This window comes from Pleurodeles waltl, chromosome 6 (genome assembly GCF_031143425.1).
Source record: "Pleurodeles waltl isolate 20211129_DDA chromosome 6, aPleWal1.hap1.20221129, whole genome shotgun sequence".
NCBI lineage: Eukaryota > Metazoa > Chordata > Amphibia > Caudata > Salamandridae > Pleurodeles > Pleurodeles waltl.
Window position 1 is genome coordinate 247,853,422 of NC_090445.1, and position 27,814 is coordinate 247,881,235.

Consider the following 27,814-nt stretch of genomic DNA (forward strand, 5'->3'; position numbering starts at 1 on the left):
GGAACAGTGATGGTATTTAGCGCTTTCATCACCTCACACGGTGTTGGAGTGCTTTGCAAATGGACAGCACTGTACTCTGCAGGATCACAGTCTTAGTGATTTAGTCAAGCGTAATGTTTTCAGTTGATCATGATGTTTCCGAACGTCTGATTAACGAAGATTCAGTTTGAAGTATTTTGTGACAATTTAGTGCCTATTCCAGATCCTGGATGTTAGTTTAATATATTCTAGTTAATGAGATGCTTTACTTTGTTAGTACTGTTTTCATACGTATGACTACAACTTGTCATTGTTTGTGTAGTAGTTGCCATTTTGTCAGTGCGCAGTTCTTCATGTCATTAGTTGTGAGGAGAGATTTTGTAATAGATAAACAGTGGAAAGTGTAATTTTGCTTGATGAGTTTAGACATTTAAAGCTGTGATATGGACCTATAGTGAACAGTACAGAATAATCCTGAGAGTTATGAAAAAGTTTCTACATTTAGTTGTATTCATTTACAGTCTAATGTGCTAGCAAGACCCAATTTATGTCTGACATATGAGGGCCATACAGGATGCAAATTATGCAATAAATAGTCAGACTTCTTGTAGGAAGTTGGCTCTGTATGTGCTATTTCAAAGTAAGGAATAGCATGCACAGAGTCCAAGGGTTCCCCTTAGAGGTAAGATAGTGGCAAAAAGAGATAATACTAATGCTCTATTTTGTGGTAGTGTGGTCGAGCAGTAGGCTTATCAAAGGAGTAGTGTTAAGCATTTGTTGTACATACACACAGGCAATAAATGAGGAACACACACTCAGAGACAAATCCAGCCAATAGGTTTTGTTATAGAAAAATATCTTTTCTTAGTTTATTTTAAGAACCACAGGTTCAAATTATACATGTAATATCTCATTTAAAAGGTATTGCAGGTAAGTACTGCAGGAACTTTAAATCATTACATTAGCATGTATACTTTTTACATAAAACACAATAAGCTGTTTTAAAAGTGGACACTTAGTGCGATTTTCACAGTTCCTGGGGGAGGTACGTTTTTGTTAGTTTTGTCAGGTAAGTAAATCACTTACAAGTCTCAGGTTTGGGTCCAAGGTAGCCCACCGTTGGGGGTTCAGAGCAACCCCAAAGTTACCACACCAGCAGCTCAGGGCCGGTCAGGTGCAGAGGTCAAAGAGGTGCCCAAAACGCATAGGCTGCAATGGAGAGAAGGGGGTGCCCCGGTTCCGGTCTGCCAGCAGGTAAGTACCCGCGTCTTCGGAGGGCAGACCAGGGGGGTTTCGTAGGGCACCGGGGGACACACAAGTTCACAAAAAGTACACCCTCAGCGGCACTGGGGCGGCCGGGTGCAGTGTAGAGACAAGCGTCGGGTTTTCAATGTAAATCAATGAGAGATCAAGGGATCTCTTCAGCGTTGCAGGCAGGCAAGGGGGGGGCTCCTCGGGGTAGCCACCACCTGGGCAAGGGAGAGGGCCTCCTGGGGGTCACTCCTGCACAGGAGTTCCGTTCCTTTCGGTGCTGGGGGCTGCGGGTGCAGAGTCTTTTCCAGCCGTCGGGAAAGGGAGTTCAGGCAGTCGCGGTCAGGGGGAGCCTCGGGATTCCCTCTGCAGGCGTCGCTGTGGGGGCTCAGGGGGGACAACTTTGGTTACTCACGGTCTCGGAGTCGCCGGAGGGTCCTCCCTGAGGTGTTGGTTCTCCACCAGTCGAGCCGGGGTCGCCGGGTGCAGTGTTGCAAGTCTCACGCTTCTTGCGGGGAGTTGCAGGGGTCTTTAAGTCTGCTCCTTGAAACAAAGTTGCAGTTCTTTTGGAGCAGTGCCGCTGTCCTCGGGAGTTTCTTTTCTTTCTTGAAGTCGGGCAGTCTTCAGAGGTCGCTGGTCCCTTGGAAAGTGTCGCTGGAGCAGGGTTCTTTGGAAGGCAGGAGACAGGCCGGTAGGACTGGGGCCAAAGCAGTTGGTGTCTTCTGTTCTCCCTCTGCAGGGGTTTTCAGCTCAGCAGTCTTCTTCTTCTTGTAGTTTCAGGAATCTAAATTCTTAGGTTCAGGGGAGCCCTTAAATACTAAATTTAGGAAGGTCTCTAAGGGCTGCAGCATGTCTTATGGCACCCTGGGGACCCCTCACTCAGCACAGACACACTGCTTGCCAGCTTGTGTGTGCTAGTGAGGACAAAACGACTAAGTCGACATGGCACTCCCCTCAGGATGCCATGCCAACCTCACACTGCCTATGCAGTATAGATAAGTCGCCCCTCTAGCAGGCCTTACAGCCCTAAGGCAGGGTGCACTATACCATAGGTGAGGGCACCAGTGCATGAGCACTGTGCCCCTACAGTGTCTAAGCAAAACCTTAGACATTGTAAGTGCAGGGTAGCCATAAGAGTATATGGTCTGGGAGTCTGTCATGCACGAACTCCACAGCACTATAATGGCTACACTGAAAACTGTGAAGTTTGGTATCAAACTTCTCAGCACAATAAATGCACACTGACACCAGTGTACATTTTATTGTAACATACACCCCAGAGGGCACCTTAGAGGTGCCCCCTGAAACCTTAACCGACTATCCGTGTGGGCTAACTAGTTCTAGCAGCCTGCCACACACCAGACCTGTTGCTGGCCACATGGGGAGAGTGCCTTTGTCACTCTGTGGCTAGTAACAAAGCCTGTACTGGGTGGAGATACTTATCACCTCCCCCTGCAGGAACTGTAACACCTGGCGGTGAGCCTCAAAGTCTCACCCCTTTTGTTACAGCACCACAGTGCACTCCAGCTAGTGGAGTTGCCTGCCCCCTCCGGCCATGGCCCCACTTTTGGCGGCAAGGCCGGAGGAGATAATGAGAAAAACAAGGAGGAGTCACTGGCCAGTTAGGACAGCCCCTAAGGTGTCCTGAGCTGAGGTGACTCTAACTTTTAGAAATCCGCCATCTTGCAGATGGTGGATTCCCCCCATAGGGTTACGATTGTGACCCCCTCCCCTCGGGAGGAGGCACAAAGAGGGTGTACCCACCCTCAGGGCTAGTAGCCATTGGCTACTAACCCCCCAGACCTAAACACGCCCTTAAATTTAGTATTTAAGGACTCCCCAGAACCTAGGAACTCAGATTCCTGCAACCTAAGAAGAAGAGGACTGCTAAGCTGAAAAACCCTGCAGAGAAGGCGGAGACACCAACTGCTTTGGCCCCAGCTCTACCGGCCTGTCTCCCCACTTCTAAAGACACTGCTCCAGCGACGCTCTCCCCAGGGACCAGCGACCTCTGAAGCCTCAGAGGACTGCCCTGCATCTAGAAGGACCAAGAACTCCAGAGGACAGCAGCTCTGTTCACCAAAGACTGCAACTTTGAAAACAAAGAAGCAACTTTGAAACAACACGGAAGCGTGAGACTTGACACTCTGCACCCGACGCCCCCGGCTCGACTTGTGGAGAACAATCACTTCAGGGAGGACTCCCCGGCGACTGCGAGACCATGAGTAGCCAGAGTTGCCCCCCCCCCCCCCCGAGTCCCCACAGCGATGCCTGCAGAGGGAATCCCGAGGCTCCCCCTGACCGCGACTGCCTGCTTCTAAGATCCAACACCTGGTAAAGACTCTGCACCCGCAGCCCCCAGGGCCTGAAGGATCCGACCTCCAGTGCAGGAGTGACCCCCCCAGGTGGCCCTCTCCCTTCCCAGGTGGTGGCTACCCAGAGGAGCCCCCCCCCTTGCCTGCATCGCTGAAGAGACCCCTTGGTCTCCCATTGATTCCTGTTGAGAACCCGACGCGTGTTTGCACACTGCACCCGGCCGCCCCCGTGCTGCTGAGGGTGTACTTTCTGTGTGGGCTTGTGTCCCCCCCGATAACCTACAAAACCACCCTGGTCTGTCCTCCGAAGACGCGGGTACTTACCTGCTGACAGACTGGAACCGGTGCACCCCCTTCTCCATTGAAGCCTATGCGTTTTGGGCACCACTTTGACCTCTGCACCGGCCCGGCCCTGAGCTGCTGGTGTTGTAACTTTGGGGTTGCTCTGAACCCCCAACGGTGGGCTACCTTGGACTCAAACTTGAACCCCGTAGGTTGTTTACTTACCTGCAAAAACTAACAAACTCTTACTCCACCCAGGAACTGTTGAAAATTGCACTGTCTAGTTTTAAAATAGCTATATGTGATTTATGTGAAAACTGTATGTGCTATTTTGATAATTCAAAGTTCCTAAAGTACTACCTGCAATACCTTTCATTTGAAGTATTACATGTAAATCTTAAACCTGTGGTTCTTAAAATAAACTAAGAAAATATATTTTTCTATACAAAAACCTATTGGCCTGGAATTGTCTCTGAGTGTGTGTTCCTCATTTATTGCTTGTGTGTGTACAACAAATGCTTAACACTACTCCTTTGATAAGCCTATTGCTCGACCACACTACCACAAAATAGAGCATTAGAATTCTCTTTTTTGCCACTATCTTATCTCTAAGGGGAACACTTGGACTCTGTGCATACTATTCCTTACTTTGAAATAGTGCATACAGAGCCAACTTCCTACATGGACCCAACACTAGATGGCAGGAGTATGAAGAGCATGTGAATCTACAGCAGTACATGCCACAAACAGATGCTTACAGGGTAACATATCCTTCTGCACTCTCCACAAATTAGAATTCTAGCTTGTGTTTCATTTAGCTTATGGTGGTTTATCATCCAGTGTTCCATGTCTCAGAAGCAGTCCACCTACATTACATACTTGCATATGGTTTGGTTGTTCCAGTTTTGGAATGATCTGCATAGTTCTAACATGTGAGGCCAAATAATTTGATGAGTTCTGGGAGATGGTGGATGTATAAATTAAAGAGGAGTAGCAAGATGATTAAATCTGTGCAGTTTCAAGGTGAATCGAGTTAAAGAATTAATGCTTGTTTTGTTCATAGGGTAGCGATTCAGTTGAGAATGTTTCTTTCAATCCCAATGTGTCTAAGTAGTAGAACAAGTAGCAGTGTTTCATGATGCAGTATTGGAAGCTACTTATAGGTAAAATTGTATTAGTGCTTCTACACATTTTCTATCCATTGTTGCATTTAGGTCATCCCTTATGGAGATAAGGGCTGAATCCTACTTGAACAGAAGCTTGTTTATTGGTCTGATGGTAGAAAATGCTCTTTCAGGAGGTTAAGTTTCTTTGTGAGGCACATGGCATCTGAAATCTTGTTCGAGGAGCGGCCACTCAATTTTTTTTTTTAAATGTATTATTATGATTATTTTTTTTTTTTTAATGGAAGATGTATAAACCATATAGCGCCTTTTTAGGCTTATTATTTCCTGATCACTTTTTGAGTTGCACAATTGTTGTTGAATAGTGCATGTTTATTTTTTGCTTTGCCAAGGTGTCTTCCATTTTTTTTTTTTTTTTTTTTTTGGTGTATAGCAGTTTTCATGGTGAATATTCTCAGACATGTGAAACTGTTTCAGTCACATCATCTTTATCTCAGTGAGCCAATAGCGTTTTCCCATGAACTTGGGAAATTTAGTTTAGATTGCTTTAACCCAGGGGTCTCCAAACTTTTTAATGCTGCGCCCCCCCAGTTGAAAAATAAAAATCATTGGGCCCCCCCTCAGATTTATTCACAATTATTTTATAAACATGGCAATGTTCAAATATGTCTAAACCTATTTAAACATTGCAGTTAAGTACTGTTACCTTTTTAAAACTACAATAACATGCTTCTGCTTAAAACAAAGGCCTGTTATCTGTATAATATTTATTTTGGCCAGAATCTGAGGCCCCCCTATGGGGGCCCGCCCCCTAGTTTGAAGACCTCTGCTTTAACCAGTCCTGCACCACTAACAATCACTACCAAACGTTCAGGAACATTGCTCTGTTGATGATGCCTGCTTAGGTTCTGAGTCATAATGTGACATTAACCTGGAGGCCCGTTCAAAGTGCAAAACTGATTGTCATTGCATCATGAGATTTATTCAAGTTACTTCCTGGCTACTTCTAATATCACTGAATGCTGACGCTCAGCTGAACATTATGCATTTGCCCTTCACATGTTTTGTCCTTGGGAAGTTGAGGAAATCGAGAGGATGAAGAATAAAGCTGAAATGTGGGCCAGGGAAAGAAGTTGTTCTGCAGATCGCAGTGAAATTGTCAACTTCATACTCTACTCCTTCATACCAGTTTGCTGGTGTCAGCATTGTTCACTGTACACTGTATCAATTATTTAAGAGTTATTTTGAATTCTGAGAAACAGAAGTGTATTCCAGGAGTTTACTCACGTTCTCGGGAGTATCATCAACCTCTTCATTGTACCAATTGCAAGGTTACACCATAGACTTCTGCAATAAAGTTTGGCAGGTCTTTGTCTCCATGGAAGTATAACTGGGAAGACTAACTTCATCTATCTCTGCCAGTGAGACAATCTCTTCATTGTTGGTGCAAAAAGTCAAATCTTCTGAAAGGAGTTGGGTTCCATCAGGACATACCATCATAGAGTATTGTGCCAGATGCTTCCTGGGTCTGTTGTGGAGTACTCCTGCAGAAATGATCAGTACAGGGTCTTTGGGTGGACTAAGAATGTCTAGTCCACATCAGTGTACCGGAACGGTGGGCAATCCATCTAGCTGTCAATGTGTTCCTACCTCCTCTGACTGCAGACAAAATCCTGATTCAGGCAAACCGCATCAGAATATACTGGCAGGCAAGGAGGCACCAGATCAAGTGCACCTCCTTTGAAAACTCTGGTGATTGTGAATTGATTTTTAGCAAGAAGCCTAACCAGTCAGGTTGCCAGTCCTTTAGAACTTTCAAGCAGGTTTACTCAGCACATAATTGACAACATTTTACAAGGCATGTCCCAGGTTTTCTAAATTTTCTAAATTAGTCATTTGTAACACTACAAAATTCAAAATACCCTTCTTCATAGTATGGTAACTAAAAAGCCTGGACTGTGCCCTTTTTAATAGACTAGTTGGAGAGATTTTTCTACATTTTACTGCCAATTCAACTGATTTCATCAGGCCTGCTGACCCTCGGATACTTTAAAGTAAAGATGCTCCAAATGGCGAAGGCAGAGGTGGTTTCTAGAGCTTCTTCGCCTGTCTTTAAAACCACACAGGAGGCTGTCATGCAAAATTACTTTTTTAACCAAGATACAGGGGCAGCCACACCATTCCATCTCGATTTCCTTGAATTTGGTTGCATGGCTTATGAAGTCGTACAATATGGATACTTAATGTGTCAGTAGTGCATGGCTATTTTAATTGAGACTATGTTTGTAAATGTAAATGATTCTCTTTATACTGTTTACATCATGACCATGGACTTGTTATGCTTACTGATTGTGAACATTCCATATCCTGTTTATTGAACACAGTCAAACTTAAAATTTGTTTCAGTAAAAATATGCTTGACTGCAAGTACATCGGACTGAAATAAGCCCTTCTCAGAAAACGTTTTTATGTGTTTCCTTTCATAAGACTTTCTGGGGAGTTTAATTGCTGGGGCTCTACCCACCCCAAGTGCTGAACCTTTTTTGTTTTTGAGGGGTGGGAGATGTGGGAGGAAGTGAAAGTGGACTCTGCACTTAATCCTTCATAACATTTTTGCACAAGGTATCCATGCCATATTTATTAAAAAAAAAAAAAAAAAAAATCACCAAAAAAAGCATGGTACCCGGCGTCAGGAACACTGTTGAAGTAACTAATCTGCCATACTCGATTTTGTTTACTGTACTTTCGTTGCTCCCACAAATCTAAGGCTGCCATCATCATTTTTAATCTTCAATGTAAAATTCCTTCATATTTACAAAGCATTTAAAAACTTTCAATTTTACTTTTTTTCTTGATCTGGTTCGGTCTGCATAGCATGTTTGCGAGCAGGAGTCCTACGAAGTTGCCTGGTTAGTTGGTGGAAGAAGATATGACTGTTCAAGTAGATGGTGCCTGAGTTGTGTACCTTCAATGTCTTCATGAGGAGTTTGAAGTGGCCATGTCTATCGGGAGCCGGTGTAGTTTCGGAGCTGTGGTGTGATATGAGTTCTGTCTGGGAGTTTGAGGATGAGTCTGGATGCAGAGTTCTGGATTGTTTGTAGTATTCTAGTGAGTTGCTTGATGATCCTGGCAAAGAGTGTGTTCTCATAGTCCAACTTCTTGGTGACTAGGGCATAAGTGACAGTTTCTGCCAGTGTTGCTTGGGAGCCATTTGAAAATCTTCTGCTGCACTTCAAGGGGTGTGAATGCAGGATGCAATGACAGAGTTGACTTGGGAGGTCAGTGTTGTTGATGATTATTCAAGGTTCCTGGCATGTCTTCTGGATGTGAATCTGAATTTGGCCAGCCACAAGTTGGAGTCCCACGGTGAGGTGTTCTTGATGAAGATCGCTACTTTTGCCTTGTCTTTGTTGACTTAAGACGGGTGACTTTGATCCAGTAAACGACTTTGATCATGCAGGCTATTAACTGGCCAGAGAGCTCGTGTATGTGTTGAAGGAGGTGCGGCTGAGCGATGAGGCACTCTACAGATTAGTTTGCGGGCTTTCAAGGAGTAAGGTGCCAGGCTGACAGCTTGTGTTTTATCCATTAAGAAGGAGCAGCTCCAGCGGAGAGCGTGTATTGGATACCAGTCTCATGCAGGCATCTGATGAGGATAGGGTGTGAGACAGTGTCAAATGCTGGGGAGAGATCCAGGAGAATGAGGACTGCTGTGTCTTGTTTGTCAACGATCATGCGGATGTTGACCATGGTGGCAATGAGTGCTGTTTCTGTACTGTGGGTGGGTCTGACTGCGTGGTGTTGAGGAACTGGCGGTTGCTAAGGTGGTCAGTGAGGTGTTGGTTGATTAGTTTCTCTCAGACCTTTGCTGGGTATGTTAGGAAGGAGATGGATCTGTAATTGGAAAGCATGGCTGGGTCAGCAGGTGATTTCTTGAGCAGGGGCATGATGGTGGCATATTTCCAGGTGGCCTGGAATGTGGCTGAGTTGATGGAGACATAGAGGATGGGAATTGGTGCTTCACTGATCGACATGAGTCCTTTCTTGAGGGCATAGTTGGGGCAAGGGTCAAATGGAGCCCCCGAGTTGATGATCTTTATTTCGACCGTGGTAGTGACAGGCCAAAAGGTCAGGGTTTGATAATCAGCCATGATGGGATGTTGCGACAGTGACTGGGTCTGGTTGAGGTCGAAGTTGCTGTACATGGAGGTGTTTTTGTTACAGAAGAATTCTGAGAACTTGTTACAAAAGTCTTGTGAGAAGGCGGTGTTGATGAGGTGGCAGAAAGCATTTTGAAATGTTCAATGTCAGCATTTCTTTGCTGCTGGTAGTGTGAGGGTTGATGCATTCTGTAAGAGCTGTACGCTTGGTAATCTGCAACGTTTTAGTGGAAGTGTCTTAGTGCTGATCTGATGATGTCTTTATCGGCGGTGTTTTGGCTTGTTCTACTTTTGCACTCCAGTTGCTTGCAATAGTGTTAGTCAGCCTGAGTTCCTCTGTGTATCAGCTGGCCTGTGGTCAGGCTCTTGCTGTTTGGTGGAGCTAGGGTGTTGACGCATGCGGTTATCTGCCTGTTGAGGTTTTTGATGACTTATAGCAAGTCGCTGGTGTGCTTAGGCTCGGAGAGGGCAGAAGACCACTCCTCTTCAGAGATGCTTTTCCAGCTGTGGTGGGCGGATCCAGTGTTGGTAGGTCTGTGATGGTGTAGGGATGGGTATGTTGAAAATGAGCGTGGGGCATGGTCTATCCAGTTCATAGTTGCTGGCTTGTCGACTGGGATTTTGCTGATAGAGGAGAAAATTGCATCCAATAGGTATCCAGCAGTGTGGGTGGGTTCAGTAATGTACTGGATAAGGCCAAAGTGTCCGTCGTAGAGTTTTAGTTTGTGGATCTATGCATCTGATGTCTGCTCTGGATGGTGGTTGTTCAAGAAGCTGCTTCAGAAGGTTTATTTCCTGGGATCCTTCCATTGTCCATGTTTCTCATTGCTTTGTGCCATTTTCTGCCACATGAATGAACTTATTTCACGCTGAGAAGGAAATGTTTCTTGCCTATGCCAAGTGCTCCGACTTCAGTTTCATCTGTACAGTTAAATATTTTTTTTTACTTTGAGATTTAGTTTCTTTCCATATTATCCCTAAAAACAAACTAGAATAAAACTGAGATTGTTTTAGTAACGTAATTCATAGTTTTCATATCCGTCTTGTCAGAGCAAGCATGCATCGGAGTGTTGATCCATCGGCCAAATACAAGATGCCATTATAAAATCATCTAAGCGTTCACACCTAGACCCTAGTACAAAAAAGTAAATTGCTTCACACTTTTAAAAAGCCGTGAGTACCAAAACAGCAGGTGGTATCTTGAGGTCCTAATATGAACACATTATGTTTTATAGAGTCTTCAAAGGACATATCCATATAAAAGGATCTGCCAACATCACCCTTGTTCATTTACCTTGGTTTCCGCATGTTTTGATGTTAAGCTCCTGAGCAGTTGTATTTATGCAAATAGTGGGCTGGGAGTTGGTTTAAGTATGTTTAGCAATTCTGTAGAATTTTATAAAGCAATTGGTCACTACTGTATTTTTAGAGGGGGTTGGTCCTATTGCTCATTGTCATCTTAGAGGTACATAAGTTAGCCTTTTATTATGCAGTTCTGGTTATATGGTAAGTACGGTCTTTCTTACATAGGATTACTCGCACCTGCTTTGAGGCAGTTCTCCTCTTATCACTTGTAATGAAAACTGAATCCAAAAATAACCCTGACCCCAGTCTTCGTTACATGATTAAAATAAATTCAGGATTTATGAAACTGTGAAGTTTGACTTCTAAATAGTGCACTTTAATTTGCCTCTTTTAGGATCAAGCTGCCAGAGACATGAAACGACTTGAGGAGAAGGACAAGGAGATCAAAAACTCTAAGTAAGTTTTCTTTCTACTTTCTTGAATGCCAGAAAACTGTTAAGGGTGCAGTGAGCTTTATTTATAGTTTTAACTCTAGTATACAGTGGCGATTAGTGTTTTCAGCTGGGCTAACCCTGGGATGTTTTCTGAAACTCTGAATACAAAGATCGTTGCCTCCAGGGGTGATAGGCAACTGGAACCAAGCATACTTGGCTGTTGAGGAGGACCCGATCTGGCAGTTCTGGCTGGATGTTCCAATTAGAGATGGGTCAAGACTGATTTACATCGGAAGGCTGGGTCCTACGTGAGGTGGGATGGTGTGCAAAATTACAATGAGCCGGGATGCTGCCTGAGCAGTTACTAGTGGCTGAGATGAATTAAAATATTCCATTCATCACTTATCTTCAATACGTCATTGTGACAGCATAAGTGGGATTGGCATGCCCAGCCATGGGTCCTGTGACTGGAACCAAGCTATTAATAAAGTCATTCCATAATCACATTTTTGTACACACTGGGGTTAGTTGACCTTTGAGCCCATCCTCATGCAATGCCTTATTTTCTTTTATTTTTCTATTGCTATAATTGCTCAACAAAAAACTTCCTTGTACAATCACAAGACCGCATTTACAAAGGTCATTTTGCAAGACCAGCAATTCATTGTGCTTTTTTAAGTGCCTCCAAGTTTACATCTCCCAACCCTTTTCTTCCTTTGTAGTTTCACCGTTATTTTCCTTTGTGGGGCAAGCTGATAGCACTCCTCGCCACTGCATTCCTGCAACGAGAATAAACGTAGTTACCATCTATCTTTTTGGCAGTGTATTACAATTTAAAATGGGATTGTTTGTGTTGGCACAAGCTTGAGGTGGGCGCAGCAAGGCATTGTTATGACTGCAACCTTGTTGCAGAAAGTGTGTGTGTGTGGGAGGGGGAGGGATGTTGGAGGTGGGGGGTTATAAAGGTTGTTTGAAAGACACCAGAAATAAAAGGAAGTTTGCCTCGCCAATCTGCAGTGTATACAGATGCCATAGGCTCTACTGGTGAGGGGGGGTGTGAGACGTCAGCTTTTTGGGGTGAGGTGGCACATTACAGCAGGAGATGGGAAAGCAAGGGTTATAGTCTTGCGCAATACACAGAACAATGACCAAAATCCTATAATAGCCACAGCTGCAGTCTTTTCTCTACATAAATTAAGTTAGTTAACAGAAACAGTTTCCGTACTGCCTCTAACTCAGACAATTAAAGGCATTTTCTTGGAATACGTTTGTTACGTTTATATTCTGTTCTGCGTACACTGTATGTAGTTTTAAAAAGGTCCAGTGCTTTATGTTCAGAATAATGAAACATGCAAGCAGCGGATGCACTGTAACTGTTGCAGTTGTGACAGACCTGTGGCTATTTGTGAATTCTTCCATTGTTTTGTGTACTGGACATTCCCTGTGAAACGTTAGCATTGTTTGCTTAACCCTCTCCTTATCACCTTGTCCTCCCCTGTACTGTCCTTTTGAACAAATTGTTGGCCTTACCTCTCCAGTAGTATCTGCTTCGGGACAGCTCCAGTATTCTTTATTTTACTTGATCATATTTATTTGTAAGTATGATTAAGAAAAATGAAAGAATACTATATCACCCAGATAGCTGCCTGTAGACCATGCTTGCAGTTTGCGGTAGTTGCTTCTGTATTAGTTGAAACATTAATATTTTATAAGATAAGGCACATACTAGGGAAAAACAAATCCTGTAAAAACACTTAAGTCGCATGTGGAATAAATGCGGCCAGAAATATTGTAAGTTTACTACATTGTTTAAAATGCAGCACTTTAAACTAGGCTACCTTGAATATAGAGATAGTTTTAAATAGTGAGTCAGTCTGAAGACGCAGGTTTCAACACTGGGTTAGCTGACATTCAATGGGAAATTTAGAAAAATGATGTTCATTGATGTCAGGTCTCTGGCTCAAAGCGGTTCAATCAGGGTAAACACTCTAATAAAGTATTATCAACTTGAGTGTGTCTGCTTTAGGCTGAGTAGTACCTAGGTGCTGGAGGCTTGAGGACCCTGGGCTAGAGGCAGTGATGTGTGGGGATGTACAACTGGGTGCTGCTTTCTCTTGACTCTGCACATCAATTCTGATTCTTTGTTAATTTCTCTGTGACTCTAAATAGAGGGTAATTTGAAAGATTCTGCATTTTTGGAAGATCTTTGAGTTTTTTTTGGCCAGGCTTCAATATAATAATAATTCTGTGAGGCAATGAGATGATATATAATAGACAAGTATAGCTTGTAGAAAGTGGCTTGAGTAAGAGCTACACATTTATGTATCCTTCTGTGCTCCTTCCCCCTTGCACATTAGGCTCTGTATGGTAGAGTCCCCCATAATCATTTGTTGGATAGCTACATTGTGACTCTTCCCCTTTGTGACTATCCCTTGTTGTAGGATAGTTTTTAATCATTGAGAAAGCAATTCATATTTCTTTAGTAATAATGCTCTGGCTTTTAACCCTTCATGTTTTTTTGTGTTTTTTTTGTGAGCAGCCTATGTATTTATACATAGCTTTTCTGCAGTTCTACACCAGTCAGTAATTCGTACACATTCTGAAATTGTTTGTTTCAGGGTAACCTCATTTCTTGGCTGAATCACTTTTGCCACAATAAAGCCATGCGTCACTGGAAATTTCTGGTGTACATTGAAATCAGAGTTCTCCAATATTCCTAGTAATGTGGTTGGGTCTGCGATTTCTGTTAATTAGTCCTCGTTGCTTCCCAACATTCTGCCTATCTTCCCCCAATAATCTTCTATATTTAGCTGTTCTCTTTTGTGATGTATCTTGAGTTGTACCATTCTTGACGTCACTTTTATTGACCAGTCCCTAGGAAACACAAGGGCTTCTTTCCACTTGTCTTCTTATAGTACCTCCATGTTGCTCCCCTGTTTACTTCAGAGGTAATTCAGCTCCCTCTGTGTGTTGATCATTAATGTTATGGATGTTAGAAATATCGCTTTTTTTGCAATATTTTTCCAGTATCTTTCTCCTTAGCGGCAAGTCTTTTTTAGGGTTGAGCGTGCAAGCGCTCTAGTCTGCTGTAATCTCTCTATGGTCTTTTAACCATGCCCACTGCACGCCCATCAGTTTTGTTGGTCCGTGGGCTTGCCTTTAAAAAAACACTTGCTTTCATGTCAAAGGCATGCATGCCTTTTCAGGTTCCCTCCTCAAGCACACCGGCCAACTACTGAAAACCTACGAAGCTCCATGTTTTCCACATGGCTTCTGGACTACCTTTTTTAATTTTATTTCCTACGCAGTGAGATCTCGCTGGGCAGTAGTCGAACGGTTTGAATTACATCGACCCTATTACATGGATAATTGCACATTTGCCAATACCGTTGACGGCAAGTGAACTTCTGTTTCCTTTTGTGTATTCCTTGATGCTCATGACGTGGCGCTTTAAATCGGCTTGCTTATGTGAAACTGTATTATTTTTCATTTTCAATTTGTGGCAATAAAAGTCCAGTTAGGACTTCACAACGCTAATAGCTCTTAAGTCGAGCAAATGCGAGACCCATTGCATTGCAAATGCTTGTTTTTCCCTGTGCCCTTTTTTTCTTTTGTGAGCAGTGCATACTTGAGTTGGAGATATTTGAAGGGCTGCAAATTGTGCATTTCACATTTGTCCTGTGTGTAAATAGGATGTTGCCATTGGTGTCCCAGGCCTCTTTCAGTGCGACTGTCCGGATGTTTTCCCAGTGCCAGAATCCCTTAAAGGTAGCCACCTCCCTCAAACTGGTACCTACTCATAAAGGTGTCTTGAGCCTGTACCATATTTTCATTATTGAGGTGATCATGAAGGTGCAGTACATGGCACCGCACCACCATACAGCACATGCAAGTACTTTCCATTACAGATCTTTTACCGTCCATTCTATAAGACAATTTGTTTAGGATGATATGTACCCAGTTGTTTTTGTTGGGATGCTTCATAATATTTTTTAATATTTAGGTTTACGATTTCTCCTTTACACGTAACACTCTGCATTGTCCTTAATGCTTTTCTTGGGATGCCACCTCCCACAATAATATTTAAATCACACAATTTTCTAAAAAATCATATGGTGTCTTTTCTAATATCTGTATGGATTTTTGAAGGGCAATGATTTTATCCAAGGCTGCCTGCCCAGCAACACAATTGGAAGTCCTTGCAGTGAAATAGGTTATTCCTCCATCAATTTAGCAGTGGTTCAAGGTTACCCATGTGTTTTTTTCATTGAGTGGTAGCCATCTCTCTAGATACTTGAAATGTTTATATTCTGCTCTGCAGGGTTGGAAAAGCGCTTCAGTTGGCATCCAATGTCCTAGTTTGGAGATCAGTGACTTCAACCAATTTATAACACAGCCCGGGAATCTCTTGTATTTAAAAATTCAGATTTAAGCATAATGTACACCAACTCTTCCATGCTAGGTGAAGACTTGTTCAGAGCTAGTTTCCCAGATTGTCTGTAAGCAGCGATTCTTTCTGCTCTTTAGGTTTTTCAAAGCAAGACAGCTCTTAGGCTTCAGCAGGTAGCTTTCTTCTACCAGGGATGATGTTCTTCCATGCTCTTTTCAGGAAAGTGGCTTCGAAGGGGCCCCATATTTCAAGTCACAAAACTGGCTTGGCCAGTTCTGGAGACAGACCAATGCAAGAGAAGGAGTTTCTTACATGAGGATGAGGCCAGATTAATGATTTCAGTTTAGAGAAGCAAGCACCAAGTGCTAGAACTAACTAAAAGGATGCAGTTTAGTTAAGTAAAAAGCATTGACTGCTTTCTTGACTCTGAAAAACAGGATCAAAGTTATGCTGTTGAGTGTAATTTGTGTGTGAGCTGTGTAGTTAAAAACGCACCTTTTTGAAATTACTTATTTGAAATGACATCTTAATTCTCGAGTTAAAAAGCAGATATGAAAAATGTAGTACACATGTTTTAATAGGGTTTTGTTACCCAAATATTCATCAAATAATCGTATTGCAAGTTAGAAGCTGCTACTGTTCAAAATTAGAGAAAGTCAATATGTCTCTAGGCTCCAAAAACCCAGGTCATGTTGACTACCTTTACAGTTAAATGTTGACGTTTTGTTGTGATGTGATATTGTTGGTGTTGAAGTTCTTGCCATGTAAAGGTTTTATTAAACTTGTTGGAAATCCCATCCCTCATCCCCAAAATTGTGCCGCTATTTAAATTAATGCGTCATTTTAGTTCTCCAGTCTGGGATCTTCTGTTATGTTCCATGCTTTGGATGTCAAGAAAGAAGAGATATTTTGTAGATCTGTCTCTGTCCTTACATTTTGTGTAAGCTTTTTGGACATATGGGTCATAAAAACCTACCCGTGAAAGCCATCTGTTCACTTTTTCCTTTTAATTCAAAGATGTTTTGCCCACTGGGCCTCCCTTCCTCTATTATTAGTTATTGTGTCTAATTTCTCATGCAACTATGATTTATCGTCTACTTTCTTCAGCTGTGGTTAAGCTGCATTTTCATAGAATTTTTCCTACAATAACTCTGTTAACATTTTAGTGATAGGCTGTTTGTTGTGCTCCATAATCTGCTGGAAGTAATTCGCTCATGATTGTTCTCTTGGATTTGAACACTTGTATCATGGATTCATAGAACTGTCATCTAACTAAATAGTAATCTGGAAATTGGCTTTCTTTCCTTTTAGTAGCGAACAGGGTGGGTGAGGGTGTTTTTCAGTAAAGCTTCATATGGATGATGTTGACTTGTGCTGCTTTTCTTTTTTGAATGCCAACATCCCATTTCATTTGCAAATGGTTGTCCGGTTCCCCTTATGTCAGACAGTGGCTTTTTTTGGACGATTTTCATCGGACTTCAGTTTCTCTGAATTTTGTGAATTTCCAGGTCTGGTGTTAGCGAAGACAAGTTTGATTTTTCTAAACTTATATTTATCATATACTGCTAGAATCTTTCAGCCATCCCACTTTATCCATTGGTGTGTGTAGGAAGTTGGCTCTGTATGTGCTATTTCAAAGTAAGGAATAGCATGCACAGAGTCCAAGGGTTCCCCTTAGAGGTAAAATAGTGGTAAAAAGAGATAATACTAATGCTCTATTTTGTGGTAGTGTGGTCGAGCAGTAGGCTTATCCAAGGAGTAGTGTTAAGCATTTGTTGTACATACACATAGACAATAAATGAGGTACACACACTCAGAGACAAATCCCGCCAATAGGTTTTGTTATAGAAAAATATATTTTCTTAGTTTATTTTAAGAACCACAGGTTTAAATTTTACATGTAATAGCTCTTTTGAAAGGTATTGCAGGTAAGTACTCTAGGAACTTTGAATCATTACTTTAGCAGGTATACTTTTTGCATAAAATACAATAAGCTGCTTTAAAAGTGGACACAGTGCAATTTTCACAGTTCCTGGGGGAGGTAAGTTATTGTTAGTTTTCACAGGTAAGTAAATCACTTACAGGTTTCAGTTTTTGGTCCAAGGTAGCCCACCGTTGGGGGTTCAGAGCAACCCCAAAGTTATCACACCAGCAGCTCAGGGCCGGTCAGGTGCAAAGGTCAAAGAGGTGCCCAAAACACATAGGCTATAATGGAGAGAAGGGGGTGCCCCGGTTCCAGTCTGCCAGCAGGTAAGTACCCGCGTCTTCGGAGGGCAGACCAGGGGGGTTTTGTAGGGCACCGGGGGGGGGACACAAAGTAGCACAGAAAGTACACCCTCAGCAGCGCGGGGGCGGCCGGGTGCAGTGTGCAAACACGCGTCGGGTTTCCTTCAGGTTTCAATAGGAGACCAGGAGGTCTCTTCAGCGGTGCAGGCAGGCAAGGGGGGGGCTCCTCGGGGTAGCCACCACCTAGGCAAGGGAGAGGGCCTCCTGGGGGTCACTCCTGCACAAAGGTTCCGTTTCTTTAGGCGCTGGGGGCTGCGGGTGCAGGGTCTTTTCCAGCCGTCGGGAAATAGAGTCTAAGACAGTCGCGGTCAGGGGGAGCCTGGGGATTCCCTCTGCAGGCGTCGCTGTGGGGGCTCAGGGGGGACAACTTTGGTTACTCACAGTCGTAGAGTCGCCGGAGGGTCCTCCCTGAGCTGTTTGTTCTCCACCAGTCGAGTCGGGGTCGCCGGGTGCAGTGTTGCAAGTCTCACGCTTCTTGCGGGGAGTTGCAAGGGTCTTTAAATCTGCTCCTTGTAACAAAGTTGCAGTTCTTTTGGAGCAGTGCCGCTGTCCTCGGGAGTTTCTAGTCTTTCTTGAAGCTGGGCAGTCCTCAGAGGATTCAGAGGTCGCTGGTCCCTTGGAAAGCGTCGCTGGAGCAGGTTTCTTTGGAAGGCAGAAGACAGGCCGGTAAGTCTGGAGCCAACGCAGTTGGTGTCTTCTGTCCTTCCTCTGCAGGGGTTTTTCAGCTCAGCAGTCCTTCTTCTTCAGGTAAGTTGCAGGAATCTACTTTCTAGGTTCAGGGAGAGCCCTTAAATACTAAATTTAAGGGCGTGTTTAGGTCTGAGGGGTTAGTAGCCAATGGCTACTAGCCCTGAGGGTGGGTACACCCTCTTTGTGCCTCCTCCCAAGGGGAGGGGGTCACATCCCTAATCCTATTGGGGGAATCCTCCATCTGCAAGATGGAGGATTTCTAAAAGTTAGTCACCTCAGCTCAGGACACCTTAGGGGCTGTCCTGACTGGTCAGTGACTCCTCCTTGTTATTCTCATTATTTTCTCCGGCCTTGCCGCCAAAAGTGGGGGCAGGGGCCGGAGGGGGCGGGCAACTCCACTAGCTGGAGTGTCCTGCGGTGCTGTGACAAAGGGGTGAGCCTTTGAGGCTCATCGCCAGGTGTTACAGCTCCTGCCTGGGGGAGGTGTTAGCATCTCCACCCAGTGCAGGCTTTGTTACTGGCCTCAGAGTGACAAAGGTACTCTCCCCATGGGGCCAGCAACATGTCTCTAGTGTGGCAGGCTGCTGGAACCAGTCAGCCTACACAGATAGTCGGTTAAGTTTCAGGGGGCACCTCTAAGGTGCCCTCTGTGGTGTATTTTACAATAAAATGTACACTGGCATCAGTGTGCATTTATTGTGCTGAGAAGTTTGATACCAAACTTCCCAGTTTTCAGTGTAGCCATTATGGTGCTGTGGAGTTCGTGTAAAACAGACTCCCAGACCATATACTCTTATGGCTACCCTGCCCTTACAATGTCTAAGGTTTTGCTTAGACACTGTAGGGGCACAGTGCTCATGCACTGGTACCCTCACCTATGGTATAGTGCACCCTGCCTTAGGGCTGTAAGGCCTGCTAGAGGGGTGTCTTACCTATACTGCATAGGCAGTGAGAGGCTGGCATGGCACCCTGAGGGGAGTGCCATGTCGACTTACTCATTTTGTTCTCACTAGCACACACAAGCTGGTAAGCAGTGTGTCTGTGCTGGGTGAGGGGTCTCTAGGGTGGCATAATACATGCTGCAGCCCTTAGAGACCTTCCCAGGCATCAGGGCCCTTGGTACCAGAGGTACCAGTTACAAGGGACTTATCTGGATGCCAGGGTGTGCCAATTGTGGAATCAAAAGTACAGGTTAGGGAAAGAACACTGGTGCTGGGGCCTGGTTAGCAGGCCTCAGCACACTTTCAATTCAAAACATAGCATCAGCAAAGGCAAAAAGTCAGGGGGTAACCATGCCAAGGAGGCATTTCCTTATAGTGTGTTTTTGGATTATTCGCATATTTTTGCTGCATCTGGCACATGGAAATTAGCTAATGTCACTGTGAGTGATGGAATACTACTTTCACTAGGAGCACAACTGTACACAATGTTGTTCCCTTAATGCTAGAGGCTAAGGCAATGTTTGCTGTTCAAGGCCCAAAAATATTTTTTTACCAACTTGGGTCCATGCTATCAGTTTGATTGTGTTTTGTGAGTATTTCACAGTTTGCAGTTTTTGACATCCCTTTTAACAAATGCTTCTCTCTCGAAATGGTACATTCACTTCCTCTTCCTCTAGACTTATGATGTCATATTTCCAAGCACCAATAGATAAACAAGCTGGGCGCATATTCAGCGCCTGCTAGATTGCGTGCTAACATCTATTTGGTACCACTAAAGATATTGCTCCAACATGTCAAATTAAATGTTACATTAAACCAGACTCATTGCAAACCAGTACATCCCAGGTGAGACTGCCAGGGTAAGAGTTAGCCTAGACAGGGTCACTAAGAGGCCTGTGGCTTTAGTACCCATAGAAGTGGGTGGCACTCTTAGCTGGAGAAGGGTAGTAGTCAGTACAGACCTCCCCCTTGATTGTCTCCTTGGAAATGACTACCCAGAGGTTAGTCAGAGCCCAAGAGAGGAACTGGTCCAGTGCCAGTCCTCTCCCAAGGATTCTGGAAGTCCTGCCTCTGCAGTAAATGCAAGCAGGCCCCAGAAGAAGAAGAAAAGAAAACAGAGTAGGAAGGGTGGACAACCTTTAGCCAAGGTTACAGCAAGCCAAGGAGATTCTGCTCCAGTAGGGGAGAACTCCAAAAATGGCCCTGATAAAGTCCAACCTGACCCACAAGAAGTCCTGGCTAGTCAGGCAACTGTTAAACCTGAGTGGGTGGCTCCTCAGCTAACAGAAGAAAGAGTGGAAGAAGGGTGTTTACTACAAGATGTGGTAACCCCCCACTCTAATACAGCAGACAGGCAACCTGAACCCAAAGAGGCCTGTAACTTAGCCCCTTCCCTTTTAGGTGAAGAGCTAAAGGTGTGGTTCTGGGCACTGACAGCTGTCAGTGGCCTCTGCTGGGTGTTAGCCTTTATGGCTGCACTATCCTTAGCATGGTGGTCTGACCCCATGCCAAATAGCAAGTTAGGCCCCCTGACCCTATTGGTCATGGTGGGGTTACTCCAGCTCTGGGTAACCTCTCTGGGTAAGCTAGGGGTAACCCTGGCCAAGATAAGGTTAGCAGAGGTGGATACCTCTAAGACCAAAATAGAAAGAATGGGCGGAGACATTGAAGAGGCAGACAAGAGGCAATTCAGACTAGGTCCTATCACTGTGGAAGTAGGTCAGTTCCCCAAAGGGAATGGCCTGAACAGAAGGATGTAAGGCAGAGTAGGCCCTGCAACTAACCAGCCTATTTCTCCTACTCTTCCTCGCCTGACAGACTAGGAAGACTCTCCCAGCTTGGGCTGAGTCTCCTGGCCTGTGGGCTGGGGGGGGCTTGTGTAAAGAAATGGCTCCCTGTTGCAGTTACCCCCCCACTTTTTGCCTGATACTGATGCTGACTTGACTGAGAAGAGTGCTGGGACCCTGCTAACCAGGCCCCAGCACCAGTGTTCCTTCACCTAAAATGTACCATTGTATCCACAATTGGCACACCCTGGCATTCAGATAAGTCCCTTGTAACTGGTACTTCTAGTACCAAGGGCCCTGATGCCAAGGAAGGTCTCTAAGGGCTGCAGCATGTCTTATGCCACCCTAGAGACCCCTCACTCAGCACAGACACACTGCTTACAAGCCTGTGTGTGCTAGTGAGGACAAAACGAGTAAGTCGACATGGCACTCCCCTCAGGGTGCCATGCCAGCCTCTCACTGCCTATGCAGTATAGGTAAGACACCCCTCTAGCAGGCCTTACAGCCCTAAGGCAGGGTGCACTATACCATAGGTGAGGGTACCAGTGCATGAGCATGGTACCCCTACAGTGTCTAAACAAAACCTTAGACATTGTAAGTGCAGGGTAGCCATAAGAGTATATGGTCTGGGAGTTTGTCAAACACGAACTCCACAGCACCATAATGGCTACACTGAAAACTGGGAAGTTTGGTATCAAACTTCTCAGCACAATAAATGCACACTGATGCCAGTGTACATTTTATTGTAAGATACACCCCAGAGGGCACCTTAGAGGTGCCCCCTGAAACTTAACCGACTATCTGTGTAGGCTGACTAGTTTTAGCAGCCTACCACAAACCGAGACATGTTGCTGGCCCCATGGGGAGAGTGCCTTTGTCACTCTGAGGCCAGTAACAAAGCCTGCACTGGGTGGAGATGCTAACACCTCCCCCAGGCAGGAATTGTCACACCTGGCGGTGAGCCTCAAAGGCTCACCTCCTTTGTGCCAACCCAGCAGGACACTCCAGCTAGTGGAGTTGCCCGCCCCCTCCGGCCAGGCCCCACTTTTGGCGGCAAGGCCGGAGAAAATAATGAGAAAAACAAGGAGGAGTCACTGGCCAGTCAGGACAGCCCCTAAGGTGTCCTGAGCTGAGGTGACTCTAACTTTTAGAAATCCTCCATCTTGCAGATGGAGGATTCCCCCAATAGGGTTAGGCTTGTGACCCCCTCCCCTTGGGAGGAGGCACAAAGAGGGTGTACCCACCCTCAGGGCTAGTAGCCATTGGCTACTAACCCCCCAGACCTAAACACGCCCTTAAATTTAGTATTTAAGGGCTACCCTGAACCCTAGAAAATTAGATTCCTGCAACTACAAGAAGAAGGACTGCCCAGCTGAAAACCCCTGCAGCGGAAGACCAGAAGACGACAACTGCCTTGGCTCCAGAAACTCACCGGCCTGTCTCCTGCCTTCCAAAGATCCTGCTCCAGCGACGCCTTCCAAAGGGACCAGCGACCTCGACCTCCTCTGAGGACTGCCCCTGCTTCGAAAAGACAAGAAACTCCAGAGGACAGCGGACCTGCTCCAAGAAAAGCTGCAACTTGGTTTCCAGCAGCTTTAAAGAACCCTGCAAGCTCCCCGCAAGAAGCGTGAGACTTGCAACACTGCACCCGGCGACCCCGACTCGGCTGGTGGCGATCCAACACCTCAGGAGGGACCCCCGGACTACTCTGATACTGTGAGTACCAAAACCTGTCCCCCCTGAGCCCCCACAGCGCCGCCTGCAGAGGGAATCCCGAGGCTTCCCCTGACCGCGACTCTTTGAACCTAAAGTCCCGACGCCTGGGAGAGACCCTGCACCCGCAGCCCCCAGGACCTGAAGGACCGGACTTTCACTGGAGAAGTGACCCCCAGGAGTCCCTCTCCCTTGCCCAAGTGGAGGTTTCCCCGAGGAACCCCCCCCTTGCCTGCCTGCAGCGCTGAAGAGATCCCGAGATCTCTCATAGACTAACATTGCGAACCAGACGCTTGTTTCTACACTGCACCCGGCCGCCCCCGCGCCGCTGAGGGTGAAATTTCTGTGTGGGCTTGTGTCCCCCCCGGTGCCCTACAAAACCCCCCTGGTCTGCCCTCCGAAGACGCGGGTACTTACCTGCAAGCAGACCGGAACCGGGGCACCCCCTTCTCTCCATTCTAGCCTATGTGTTTTGGGCACCACTTTGAACTCTGCACCTGACCGGCCCTGAGCTACTGGTGTGGTGACTTTGGGGTTGCTCTGAACCCCCAACGGTGGGCTACCTTGGACCAAGAACTGAGCCCTGTAAGTGTCTTACTTACCTGGTTAACCTAACAAATACTTACCTCCCCTAGGAACTGTGAAAATTGCACTAAGTGTCCACTTTTAAAACAGCTTTTTGTGAATAACTTGAAAAGTATACATGCAATTTTTATGATTTAAAGTTCCTAAAGTACTTACCTGCAATACCTTTCAAATGAGATATTACATGTAGAGAGTGAACCTGTGGTTCTTAAAATAAACTAAGAAAAGATATTTTTTCTATACAAAAACCTATTGGCTGGAGTTGTCTCTGAGTGTGTGTACCTCATTTATTGTCTATGTGTATGTACAACAAATGCTTAACACTACTCCTTGGATAAGCCTACTGCTCGACCACTCTACCACAAAATAGAGCATTAGTATTATCTCTTTTTACCACTATTTTACCTCTAAGGGGAACCCTTGGACTCTGTGCATGCTATTCCTTACTTTGAAATAGCACATACAGAGCCAACTTCCTACAATTGGTGAGATCGGATTTAAGATAACGTTTAATAGAAGGGTGACTTTAAAAGTTACCACTTTGTTTCCGAAACATTTGGTAGTCCTTCCTGGTAATCTGCAACAGTTGTCACCTGAGACAGCTTGCTGCCACCCTGCTAGGAAGTGTGAAGTGCTCCCATAACAAGTAACAAAGAACTGCTGAAGGAAGGTGGTGTGACCTTCTCCAGCAGGATGGCTACTGGGAAGTGGCCACAGATGGCCAAGGTTCAAAGAGGCTACTTGCGTAGTGAACTGTTTAGCCATTGGACTTGAATTTTATCGGAGTCTATAATTCGTTTTTATTTTATTTTTTTAGACTTTTTGTTTGTTTTTCTAAAATTCTGTATATCCTATAGTTCTAGGAGCGTTCAGCCATCCCTCTTCATCTATTGGTGTGTTTCTGTGTCATTCACATTTTTCTTCTGCATACAGCAGAGGGCAGTTGTTCAGCCAAGTACAGGAATCGGCAAGAGACATTGAGTAATGGCATTCTGCTTTTTCACTCTAGGAGCAGGCCCGTACACTAAGTAGTCTCCTTAATGTTCAAGGCTACTTTTGTTGTTTGTCTTTTGATGCCAAAAACATATTTTTAACCTACCTGGATCCCTGCTATCGGCTTTCATTGTTTGGAAATCTTACACAGTTGCCCAAACCTTTGGTGGCCTTCCTGTTTATCAGCACCAGTTGTCACCTGAGACAGCATGCTGCCAGCATGCTGCCAGCATGCTGCCAGCATGCTGCCACCCTGCTGCCACCCTGCTAAGAATAGGGAGCAAAGAAATGCTGAAGGAAGAAAGTGTGACCACCTCCAGCAGGATGGCTACTGGGCAGTAGCTACTGTTGGCCCAGGTTCCAGGAGACTACTGCCTCAGTGAAGCAAATGGAGGTCACAGCTTTGCTGGTCGTCTCTGTTGTGTGGGTAGGTAGTCTGACATCTCATCTGGGGTAGGAGAGGGGCTAATGGGGGAGGGTGAATTCGGGGTGAGGGGCTGTTGTACAACTGGTTTTCCTGGTGAAGTGGCTCATTATGCCCGGTACACCTGACGGATGAGTGTAGGTAGCTTGCTCTTTATATAGTCAATCAAAATGAGATATATTGTGCAAAGAGCGAAGGGGGTTCCCTTACTAGTGGACAGGGGCTTGCTCTAGCAATTCCAAGGTGCTCTCTTAAGGGGTAGTGTGGTTGAGCAGCCTTAGGCTTATCAGAGAGGAAGGTTAGACATTTACCATAGGCACGCACAGTCATTAAATGAGAGACACTACTCAATAAGGAAATCCACACCAATTTACAAAAATAACAAGTATCTTTATATTTATTTAGGCACCAGAATCAATAGGATCCCGTAAGTATATTTTAAAATAGAAATTATCGCAGGTTCGAAAATTCGACACTTAGTGCAATTTTCCGAAGCTGCAGTGTTAAACTATGGAGGAAAAACAGATACGGCAAACAGGGACTCAGCAGATGACTTACAGGATCAATCTTCCAGACTTCAGGTGAGGTGCAGGCACAATCTGCTGCCGGACGGGCATCTTTTTCACAATGGTTGAAGTCAGCTGGCAGGGTTGGCGCAGAGTACATCACTGGTATTCAGTTCTCGCTTTTGCATCAGTGTCTTTCATTTTTCAAGTCGGGAGCATCTGATTTGCTGGTGGCAGGATGTAGGAAGTTGGCTCTTTATATAGTGGATCAAAATTAGTTACACTGCAAAGAGTCCAGGCAAACACCAGTGGTATCACACAGGCACAAATGACATACCAAATGACATAAGAAATCAGACACCAGTTTATAAAAATAACATTTTTTATAAACTTTAATACTTTTTGAGCTATGAGTTTTTAGAGTTTGCAAAAGTTGACAGTGATTTTTCAGGTGCGGTAATGGTATCCTATGGAGAAAGAACAAACTCTGCATATAGCTATAGGACGGTGTCTTACAGGACCAATCTCCTGGACTTGCGATAAGAATGAGAATAGGGCAAGGTTCAAGGCCACACAAACAGGTCACCTTGGGCGGCACAGGGCTGCCGGGTGCAGTGGTGCAGTTCAGCATCGGGTGCCCTATGTAAGCCTTTGGGGCTCGGTCCAGTCACAAAGTTGCTGCAGAGGTGGACTGAGAGTGCGGTCCAGGCGAGCCACCAAGCGGGGTTCAAGTCTTGCAATGCTGGGGGGACGTAGGGACACCAGTGGTCTTGTGCTTCTTGGTCCGGGGCGTCCAGGTGCAGAGATGGTTTGGGCCGCCTGGTTTACTGTCCCGAGGGGCGGTTGTGGTGGAGGGGGCCTGCAGAAATAGGCTGCAGGCGAGGACTGGGGTCCAGTTCCGCCGTTCCAACAAGTGAGCTAGGAAATCGGCATCCTCCTTTGAGAATGGCCAGTTTTGCATACCAGAGGTGGTTGGCATCTTTAAAGCGCCCTTCCTTGGAATGCAGGTCATCCTGTGGGGCGGGGTGTATAACACCCCTGCCAGAGAAGACTTTGTTTCTGACCTTCAGAGAGCAACGGCTCTCACCCTTGGGGGTCAGCTTCTCGTCTGTTGGTGGCAGACTGGTTAAAATTAGTACGTGAGCTCGCCAGCAGTCAGTAGGTTTTCAGGGGGCTCCTCTAAGGTGCCCTCTGGGTCCATGTATTACTAAATCCATCAATGGACTCAGTAAGGGTTTATTTTTAAAAGATGTTTGATACCTAACATGCCTATTTTCAGTGAAACTGTTGTGTAGCTGCGGAACTCGTATTGATCAGTGTCCAGCACATGTAATTAAAATGGGTTCCTTGTTCACTTACTGTGTCTAAGAATCGGGAAAGACATAGAAGGGCATATCTGCTCTTGCAGATAAGCCCACACATGTAATATAATACACTCTGCCTTAGGGTTGTAAGGCCTCCTATAGGGGTGACTTGCAAATATTACATGCAGTTTTTAAGGGGCATGGCACATTCTGTGTGCCATTTCATGTTTTCAGTTTTAGGGAGCACCTAATCACACAGCTGCAATGGCAGTCTGGCATAAGGTTGGTGCTCGTTCCTTCAGAGTGAGACAAGTTGTGCTGCATCTCTTAGGGATCATCTGCGGTATCTAGGCCCAAGTTACTAGAGATTCCACTTACTAGGGACTTACAAAGGTGCTACAGGGCCTGGAACAGTTGGGGATCAAGTGACCAGGTGTCTTGTTTTGGCAATGGAACACTTGCACTGGGGACCTGGTTAGCAGGAACCCAGTGCACTTCAGCCAAGGTTGTGTCAAAAATGAAGCAAAAGGTGTGGGGGTGGTACTGCAACTAGAACCCAGCCTCCTACACAGGGGCTCACCATAACACTGAATTTATGGGTGTTAGGGAAGTGCAGGGTAGTAGCCAATGAGCTACTTACCCCTGAGGTCATTACGCCCCTGTCTGGCCACTTCTTGTGGGAAGTGGGCATAACCCTGTCCCAGAGTTTCTAGTTCTGCCATCACCAAGATGGCAGACTTTGAAATTTAATGTCCAAATTGGGCAGCTTACCTTAGGGGCGGAACTGACCTGACTGTGGACAAGCCTGCTTGACTACTAATTTTCCTGCCTAAGTGCCAAATGTGCCCTGGGGTGGGTGGGTGGGGGGGTTGGTCTCTCCTTTCTGAGAGAAGAAAGACTGCATATTAAGGGCTGAGGGCTTCTTTGAAGCCCTATACCTTGGACTTGGAATGCAGATTTGCAAGTCATCCTTTTGGGAGGGGTGTCTCAACACCCATGCCAAAGTAGGCTTTGTTCCTGACCACCAGAGAACAGATGTTCTCAGCCTTGTGGGGTCAGAAACATGTAAATTGGTGGTAAGCGGACTAAAGGCAATTGGCCAATATACCAGCAGTTGGTAGGGTTTAAAGGGGCACTGGAATCAGTGTGGTTATATTAATCTGAGATGGTTGATACCACTAATCCCTATTTTCAGGGAAGCCATCATGTAGCTGGGGAACTCATATTGACCAGTGTCCGACACATGCACTTAAAATGGCATCCCTATTTATTCAGTATATCTAGGAATCGACAGACATAACATGGGGCACATCTACTTTTGCAGGTATGTCCACACCTGTAATAT

The 27,814-nt window shown here is 45.3% G+C and overlaps 1 protein-coding gene across 6 annotated transcripts in view; it reads left to right on the plus strand.

The window, feature by feature from the left end:
• The window catches only part of DDX42 (DEAD-box helicase 42), a 516,281-nt gene that overhangs the window by 80,657 nt on the left and 407,810 nt on the right, over nt 1-27,814 (plus strand). For all 6 annotated transcript variants that reach the window (XM_069238031.1, XM_069238033.1, XM_069238036.1 and 3 more), the window contains one exon: nt 10,811-10,872. In XM_069238031.1, the coding sequence (XP_069094132.1) occupies nt 10,811-10,872 (62 nt within the window). The remainder of the gene's footprint in view (nt 1-10,810; nt 10,873-27,814) is intronic.